Source organism: Trachurus trachurus (genome assembly GCF_905171665.1).
Source record: "Trachurus trachurus genome assembly, chromosome: 1".
NCBI classification, from domain to species: domain Eukaryota; kingdom Metazoa; phylum Chordata; class Actinopteri; order Carangiformes; family Carangidae; genus Trachurus; species Trachurus trachurus.
This window is the reverse complement of record NC_139891.1, coordinates 28071568-28081342: the sequence shown is the minus strand read 5'-3', so window position 1 is coordinate 28081342 and position 9775 is coordinate 28071568. Positions and strand designations below refer to the sequence as shown.

Genomic DNA, 9775 nt, shown 5'->3' with positions numbered 1-9775 from the left:
TGTGGGGAAACCCTGTGATCCTGAGCCTGCCCTGACACAAATCGTGAGTTATATCGGCTTTTTACGAACTTTGTTAGCATGTTTATAGTCTGATTCGAGTGTTGCTGTGATGATTATATTTAGGAATGGTCGGCATATCTTTAATCACAAGAGTTTTAGCTTTCCAACGATATGTGGCATGACTATTTCAAGTGACTGGTGACATCCTCTATGACACCTCCCTGATTAAAACCCCCCCGGGGGCCCGCCGGCGGGCCGTCGGAATGACAAGGGGTTTGCAGAAAATATGTAAAATGTTGTGTAAATGTTACTTACATATAGTCCATAAATAAAACTTAAAAAGGTATTTAAAATTACCTTGAAAGGCCATTGATTTTAGGTGAGATTTTTCAGTTTGCAGCAGTCAGAGTCTGAGTAAAACTTACCAAGAAGGAGAGAGTAAAATTCAATGTCCATATTAATAATAATCAGTAAATTACTTGAGGTTTGCTAGTAAAAGTAACTTGTATCCTGCAAGTAAGGTTTACTTGATGATCGCCCTTGTAGAATTTACTTACAATTTCTAAGTGCAAAAACTTTCCTAGGTTTTTCTAAGTAAATAACACTCCAAATTTTTTTCAGTGTAGTTTTTCACTTTGTTAAACAGTTTTAGTTTGTTACCATGGAGTATTAGGGCCACATTGACAGTGATTTTAAATTAGATTGGCAAATTAGTGCTGTAGTGAAGTCCAGCTTCTTTCAGATTAGGCAGCTGACAAAGGTGAAGTCTTTCCTCACACAAAAGCACTTTGAGACAGTGATCCACGCCTTTATAACATCTCAGCTGGATTACTGCAATGCACTTTGTTTTGGAGTCAGTCAGTCCTCCCTCGCACGTCTCCAGCTGGTGCAAAATGCAGCCGCTCGCCTCCTAACTGGAGCACGTAAGAGGGAGCATATAACTCCCACCCTGGCCTCCCTCCACTGGCTGCCTGTGCACTTTACAGTCCATTTTAAGATTCTTTTATTTGTTTTTAAGTCTTTAAATGGTCTGGCCCCCCTTCCCTCTCTGAGCTCCTTCAACCCTACGCTCCTGCTCGGTGCCTCAGGTCAGCTGACCTGCTGCTCCTGGAGGTACCGAGGTCCAGACGGAAGCTCAGAGGGGACAGAGCTTTCTCCACTGCTGCTCCAAGATTATGGAACGAGCTGCCGTTGCACATCAGACAAGTCTCCTCACTGTCCATTTTAAAACTAGTCTTAAAACCCATTTTTACTCCCTGGCTTTAACTCTGCATGAGACTCTGCTCTTGTTTTAGCGTTTTATGGTTTGCTTTTATTAGTTGTTTTATTGTTTCTAATTGCTTTTAAAAACAATGAAACAACTATTCTACTGTCTGTTTTATTTATTGTATTGCCTTTAATTATTTTATGTCTCTATGTACAGCACTTTGTCTTAAATTATGGTTGTTTTAAAATGCTATATGAACAAAGTTGAGTTGAAAGTTGAGAGATGAGTATGCACCTGATGGTGTCGTATATGAAAGTGTCCAAATCCTATGGTCCACATGGAAAGGCTATAACTCCCATAAGACCATCACCATGAAAATCAGATCAGTCACTAAGTATCCATTCACTTATTGATCTGATCAGCTGTAGATCAATGAGATAATCACGCCCTCCATCAGGGTTGGAGAGCTGGGATGTTCGGGCATATAATCACTAGTCCGACTGGACTTGATGCCAACAATAACCTCTCAATCAAAATGATCATAAAATGTGTTTTATTTTTTTCTTTCTCACTCATCTTGTTTCAAAATCACTGTCAGACATGGTAACTCTGTTGAACAGGTGCATGCACTGATGTGTTGAAATACAGTTTCTTTGTTTTTCTTTGGTTCGATTCCAGGCTCCTCCTGGCAACATGTCGAAGTGTCCTTGGGCAAGACACTGAAAACTTGCCCCCCTGTCCATTGGGTGTACGAATGTGTGTGAATGGTTAGATTTCTGTGCTGCCAAGCGCTGTGTGAATGTGTGTGAAAGGGTGAATGTGACCAACAGTGTAAAGCGCTTTGAGTGGTCCAAGAGACTAGAAAAGCGCTATATAAGTGCAAGTCCATTTACCATTTACCATAACTCTGTTGAACAGGTGCATGCATTTCCTATGTTTTTATACCAGATGCATTTAAATTCAGTTTCCTGATTTTTTTTTTTCATATCAAAAATTGTATTTAGTGATTATTGTTTGTGATTGATGCTGATCTGAGTGATTATCAAATAAATACACTTGATTGTTTTAACTTCAATGTTGTCATTTTTTAATATCAGTTTTATTCCTCAGTGTAGAAAATGATCTCACTGTTATTTATAAGGAGTTTCATTTTTTCCTCTATTTTTCTCAACTGGCAGTAGCCTACATGCTAATAATTAGCATTAAATACAAATAAAGATGAGGCTGATTGGAACATCTTTAGTTTCACAAGTCATGAACTGGAGTGTTAGATAAATACAAAATTTGAGCAGATGATGGTGCTGGAGGAGAAGTCATGTGATCATCAGAGTCATCACAGTTCATCCTGTTTGGATCATGTGTCTAAAGTTCACAACACTAACTTCATAGCGGCACTAAAGGATTAAAATTATGATGATTTGACATCTGGGAAACATGAATATCTGTCCAAAGATTTATATCAGTAATATAAGTCTAAACTTTAGGCTACAATGTCTCTTTAATTTTTTTTTTTTTTTTTTTTTACCTTCCTTGTTTTTCATCTGCTGCTGCAACAAGTAAATTTTCCACCTCAAGCTGTATCTTCAAAATAAAGCTAATAATAATTTCCCGACCCTGCTCCTCCTCAACCTTCTCCTCTTCCTCCTCCTCATTCACTGTTGGAGAAAAAATTAGGATCCAAAACAAAGGGTCAGTTGTGATCGAGGATTTTTATTTCCCACATTCAATGATACGAATGTAAGTATCCAAAAGTGTTCAAAAAGTCAGAAAAATACTCATCAAAGCGTCAATATAACTTCACAAAAATGATTATAAAAGACGGAGATGAAGTTCAGTGCATTAGAGTTTACATCCAAAAATATGGACATAAAGCCGAGCCTGTCCCGGACCAGACTAAACTTCTTATCTCTGTGACTTTGTTTTTATACTGTACTGTAAAAGCCCTGCCTTCTTATTAAAATGAGAGGTGAACATGACACTTCTTCCCCAGTGTACGCCCTGTGATTTGTCCAGATGTCATGTTGCGATCTTTCATCAACATAGTCTCCACCCTATACGGCGACTGTATCACATTTTGCCACGTAGCGAGTTCACCCAAGTTCAGCGTCTTTGGCACCACTCTATCTTGCCGGTGGCCTTTATCTACATTGCCCGACCTTGACTCCCCCTGCAGGTGGCTGCACACGCGAACTAAACGGTGCTTTCCCACGCTTTGCACTCATCCCACCTCACTTTTTCAGAACTTTTCCCTTTTTCACGCAACATTCCCCCCTGTGAGACTTGAAATACTCATTAAAGTAAAAATAACATATAATGCATGATTACAGCAGATGGTAATGACAAGACAATCAGTAGCTATACAGTTTCAGAAGGTCAGAACAAGTAGGAGTTTTTTAGCAATTTATCGTTGTGTGATTTACAGAATCAGTTGTACACTTAAAATCAGAAACTAAAAAATACTAAAAACTAAAAGTATGTATTATATGAGTCAGACCGCATTTAGTTGCAACCCATAAGTGGTAGCATTAAAAATACTAAAAATCCTCAATGGTGCTCAATTTTAATTGTCAATGTATTGAACCACAAAAATGAAGACCCTGAGTTTTTACAGTTAACAGATAGGCTAAACATCTGTCTCCTATATGGTTGTTGGCACATTTTTTATATGTTATTGCTACACTTTATTTTGCAGGTTGCCGTTATCTACGTTGCCCGACTTTCACTCCCCCTGCAGGTGGCTGCACATGTGAATTTAACAGTTCTTTCCCACGCTTCACACTCACCCCTTCCTTCTCTATCATGCTTTTCCTTTTTTTTTACCCAACATAACCTGTATAAAAACAGGACCACGACAGAAATCTCCACTTTCGAGTCTCCAACCTTTCAGAATTTTTCCCTTCACCTCCACGACAGTGACATGGGTCTTTGGGTAAGTTGAGCAGCCGACTCTCTCACATTTAATTTACACTAAATATTTTGTGTATCTGTTTTTGTGTAGGCTAAGTAGTTTCTGTTTCATCCTGGTGCAAATGCAAATTATTAATAAAAGATGAATGCTCATTATGTAAATATTTTCAGTTTCCACAGTGATCTACGACAGTTGAGAATTTTTGGGGTTTGGACCCAGTGGTCACACAAAGCAACGTATTTTAAGACACCATGGGAACTATCAACTTTTGTCTAGCTAGTTTTTCACTGTGTTTAACATAGTTTGTTAGGACTGAGTATTAGGGCCACATTGAGAAAAAAAATCACAGACTTTGAGAATAAATTTGTAAATATACGAGAATAAAGTGATAAATTCATGACATAATGAAATCATAATATTACGAGAGTAAAGACTAAATTTTACGAGAAAAAAGTCATGAATTTATGAGAATGAAGTCATTATGTTTGGTTCATTATGTAACAACTAGCCTAAATAGCCTACAAAATGTGGCAAACTTTATATTGCATTCAAGAATTTTATCACAAAATGTGGCGTTGTTACATCATAAGAAGAACATTTAATACATTATTACAAAGTGCAGCAATGGTGACTCCTCAATCCTGATCCTTCTCGACTTGAGCGCTGCTTTTGACATGTTGGATCACACATAATGCTGAACCCCTAAATTAATATATAAATAAAGTTCATTATCATATTATTATTGTCTACCCAGGTAACACTGTTAGTGGGGCTGCTGGTTTCGGTGGCAGCGGACCAGAGCTACCTGCCCATTGACTGTGATGACGTGTATCGCCATGACAACACCAGCTCCAGTGGGGTGTACACCATCTACCCAGGAGGCCCCACCTCACCCCTGCACGTCCTCTGTGACATGGACACTGACGGGGGCAGATGGACCGTCAGTACACTACACCTCATATCTGATTAGATTTCATATTTGATGATGAGCCCTAAAAAGCCAAAACAAAAGTGGAGACATTGATAAAAAAAAATAAAATGAAAGTATAGTTTCAGTGTTTAACAAGTGTTGTGACTTCTCTCCTTTGAAACTTGTCACTTAAATGATCATCATCTGATTTGTCAGCTGTCGGAGTTCACATCAGGTGGCAGCTTGCACAGTTTTCTTTATAGAAAAATATATTTTTAAAAAACATTAGTGTATTTAATTAAATGAAAATGACTGATTTTGTTGACCTGAAATTTTATTTGTTGTAATTAATATATAGCCTAATAATAACAAACATTTTAAATGTATTTTCTCATGAAGTAGCCCAAGTAAACAATATTTACAGCAGCAAACACTTGTTTTTAGAAAGTCTGAGAAAGTTACCAGTGTCCATGTTGTATAATTTAGTTAGTCCATCACCGCAGCAGTTTGTTGTGATGATGTTCATATCAGGAATCTCTGTCACTTAAACATGTGACAGAGCACAGTGTGACAGAAAAATAAAAGACACTACAGCAACTGTGATTGCTGTTTACAGACCAGATAGTCATCAAACTCACCTAAAATACTTTTTTAGTTTTTCTTTCTTTCTTTTTTTTAAGTGATCTCAAGTCCTGCTAATTGATTTTTTTTATTTTGGTTGACTGAATTGTTGTGATTCTCCCTTTCAGGTCTTTCAGAGGAGGTTGGATGGGAGTGAAAACTTCTACAGGCCATGGGAACATTACAAGAACGGATTTGGGAATGTAGCAGGGGAGCACTGGCTGGGTGAGTCCTAGAGGGAGAATTACAGGTATATTAAAGTATCTATGGATCAAATATGCTCTTGTTACGCTGTTTTCAGTCACAACAGGCAGCAGCTTTTACCAAAAAAAACAAGAACTAAAGACTAAAAGATGCTCTGCACAACCTGCAGCAGCAGCACATTTTCAGTCAGACAGTCAGTGAGTGGCTGGTGAACACAGCGGAGCATTTAGCAGTGAAACTGAAAGTATAGAAATATTATAGAGCCTTGGTGCAAGAGATGAATGAAGTGGAATCAGAGCTGTGTGTGTGTGTGTGTGTGTGTGTGTGTGTGTGTGTGTGTGTGTGTGTGTGTGTGTGTGTGTGTGTGTGTGTGTGTGTGTGTGTGTGTGTGTGTGTGTGTCTCCTCAGGTCTGGACAACATCTTCCTGCTGACGATGAGGAAGAAGAACGAGCTGCGGGTGGACATGGAGGACTTTGAGGGAGGGGAGGCCTTTGCTCAGTATTCGTCTTTCTTCGTCGACTCTGAGAGGGAAGGATATCAGCTGGATCTGGGCGGCTTCACAGGAGGAACGGCAGGTGAGGGTCACTTCAGTGGAATTGTTTCCTTTTCTTACTTTCAGGTATTCAACAATGAGCCAGGTGAAGGCTGAATGTTTCACTGTGGACAAACAGGCTAAAAAAAATCACATGATTTTTGTGAAAAAAAAAACAATTAGAAAAAAGAAAAATTTAGCAGTTTCTCTGATTTCACTGTATAAACAAACAACTTTCTTTTAGCTGGATTAACTGCAACCCCCCCCCCCCCCCTTTTTCCAAATTGAAATTACATCTTTCTTTTTTTTTAAGTATATTTTTTGGCCTTTTTGCCTTTATTGGATAGCACAGTAAGATATACAGGAAAGAGTGAGGCAGAGAGAGGGGGAATGACATGCAGTAAAGGACTGCCTGACGCGGGATTCGAACCGGGGACGCCTGCGTTGAGGACTGTAGCCTCTAGACGGGGCAGCCGCCTTAACCACTGCGCCACGCGACACCCCAAATTGAAATTCCATCTTGATTCTGTTTTTTATAGGGGACAGTTTAACATACCACAACTCCATGAAGTTCACCACCTATGACAAAGACCAGGATACGAATGGGGATAAAAACTGTGCTCACGACAGACTTGGTGGATTTTGGTACGACAACTGCTACTACGCAAACCCCAACGGCCTGTATGCACCTAATAGTTTTGCATATGGAAGTGTCCAAATTGCATGGAACACATGGAACTACTTCCTTAAGACCATCACCATGAAAATCAGATCAGTCGCTAAGTATCCATGCACTTATTGATCTGATCAGCTGTAGATCAATGAGATAATCACGGCCTCCATCAGGGTTGGAGAGCTGGGATGTTCGGGCATATAATCACTAGTCCGACTGGACTTAATGTCAACAATAACCTCTGAATCAAAATCATCATTAAATGTGTTTTTTTTTCTTTCTTTCTCATCTTGTTTCAAAAACACTGTCAGACATGATAACTCTGTTGAACAGGTTCATGCACTGATGTATTGAAATTCAGTTTCTTTGTTTTTTTCTGATTAAAAAAATTGTTTAGTGATGATGATTGTTTGTGATTGATGCTGTTCTGAGTGATTATTAAATAAATAAACTTGATTGTTTCAACTCTGCTTTTATTTTTGAAGTTGTCATTTTTTTAGTGTCGGTTTCATTCTTCATAGAAAATGAACTCATCATGATTTAGGTTTTTTCCTCTATTATTCTCAACTAGTAGTACATGCTAATTAGCATTAAATACAATTTAATGATGAGGCTGATTGGAGCATCTTTAGTTTTACAAGTCATGAACTAGAGTGTTGGATAAATGAAGAATTTGAGCAGATGATGGTGCTGGAGGAGAAGTCATGTGATCATCAGAGTCGTCACAGTTCATCCTGTTTGGATCATGTGTCTAAAGTTCCACAATAAACATTAGTGGAGCATGATACAGTGTGCAGACTTCACTCCTTTTTTCCGAAAATAATTTTCTAACCCTGCTCCTCTCCATCCTTCTCCTCTTCTTCTTCTTCTTCTTCCTCCTCCTCCTCATATACATATAACCTGTATAAAACATTTGTTTTAATGGCTGACCGGCTATAAAAACAGGACCACAGCAGACATCTCCACTTTCGAGACACTTTTACCTTCACCTCCTCTTTTTTAGGATATCAAGGATATCAGTTCGATCTGGGCGGCAGTGAGGTGAGGGCTTCAGTGGAAATGTTTCCTTTTCTTACTTTTAGGTATTCAACAATGAGCCGGGGGAAGGCTGAATGTTTCACTGTGGACAAACAGGCTAATTAAAATACTACATGATTTTTGTGAATTCTGTAAAAATAATTGCAGAAAATGGAAAAATTTGGCAGCTTCACTGATTTTACTACAAACTAATTTATTTTAGTTGGATTAACTGCAATTTTTTTCTCCTCATTCCAAACGGAAATTACATTTTGATTCTATTGTTTCGAGGGGACAGTTTTTCATTCGCTGACTCCATGAATGTTCCATGTTCACCACCTACTGTGCTCAGTATTATCTTGGTGGATTATGGTACGGCGGCCACCACAGCACAAACCCCAACGGCCTGTAGACAATACCTGTCAAATATCATTGAGTCCAGTCGTCAAAAACCACGAGTGCTATTTAATACCATTGACACTGTTCTTAAGGCCTCACAGCCTGTCAGCGTGGAGGCATCTCCTAAAATGTGCAATAGCTTCCTCCACTTCTTTATTGATAATAATAAAGTAATGCTACTGCGAGGGCTCTCATCTCAGCTCCTGCATCGGACTCTGTTCCTTGTTCTGGAGCTCCTATTAAGTTTGAGCCTGTGTCTCTGTCGTTTTTAGAAGATCTTGTTGGCCATTAAGCCTTCAGGTTCTCCTTGTGACGCTGTCTCTCCTCGTCTCTTTAAAGAGGTTTTTCCTAGTATAGGGCCGTCAGTCCTGGCTATCATTAACAGCAGTCTGTCTTAAACATGCAGTGGTGCAGCCACTACTTAAGAAATCTGGCCTTGATCGCAGTGTGCTGGCCAATTTCAGACCCATCTCCAAGCTGCCTTTTATTCAAAACATTTTGGAGAAAGTTGTTCATGCTCAGTTAAAGTCGTTTTCAGACGAGCATGATGTCCTGGAGGTCTTTCAGTCCAGCTTTAAAGCTCGGTGTAGCACAGAGTCAGCTCTATTAAAAGTTTTTAATGACATCGTCCAGGCTAATTACTCTAGTGACCACGTAATTCTTCCTTCCTTTGACACTGTGGACCACAACACCTTAGTGGCTCGGTTACACCACCTAGTGGGTATTCGTGGTGCTGCTCTGGAGTGGTTAAAATCATATCTGGCTGACAGAAGCATGAGTGTAAGCCTTTGGAGTCCAGCTCTGCTCCACTGTTGTATGGGGTTCCACAGGGGTCCATTTTAGGACCGCTGCTGTTTTCTTTGTATTTCTTGCCCCTGGGCTCCATCCTGAGAAAGCATGGGATCTCTTTTCATTTTTCTGTGTGTAAGGCACTTTGTGTTACATGGCTATGTAAGAAAGTGCTCAATAAATAAAGTTTGATTGATTGATAAATGTGCCACTGAAGGGAAAAAAAATGCTTTCTCCCTCACACCACTTATGTCATGACTTGAAGACATCAAAGCCTGGGTGGCCTTGAACTTTTTAAATGTTAATGAAATAAAAAAAACAGACGTGATGGTGTTTGGCCCCAGTGGCTCTCGTGAACCCTAGCTCGTTGATTTGGGCCCTTTAGCAGACTATGTAAAACCAACAGTCACAAACTTGGGTTTTAAGATGGACAGTGATTTTAAATTGGATCGGCAAATTAGTGCTGTAGTGAAGTCCAGCTCCTCTCAGATTAGGCAGTTGGCAAAGGTGAAGC

At 39.4% G+C, this 9775-nt stretch overlaps 1 protein-coding gene across 1 annotated transcript; it reads left to right on the top strand.

Annotated features, from left to right (window-relative positions):
* Positions 1–4124: 4124 nt before the first annotated feature.
* Positions 4125–7185, top strand: LOC310985603 (microfibril-associated glycoprotein 4-like; the record flags this gene model as incomplete). Its single annotated transcript, XM_083971220.1, has 5 exons — positions 4125–4136; positions 4870–5055; positions 5775–5871; positions 6259–6426; positions 6923–7185. The coding sequence occupies 5 exons, from the start codon at positions 4125–4127 to the stop codon at positions 7183–7185; spliced, it is 726 nt and encodes a 241-aa protein (XP_083827346.1).
* Between the last annotated feature and the right edge of the window lie 2590 nt (positions 7186–9775).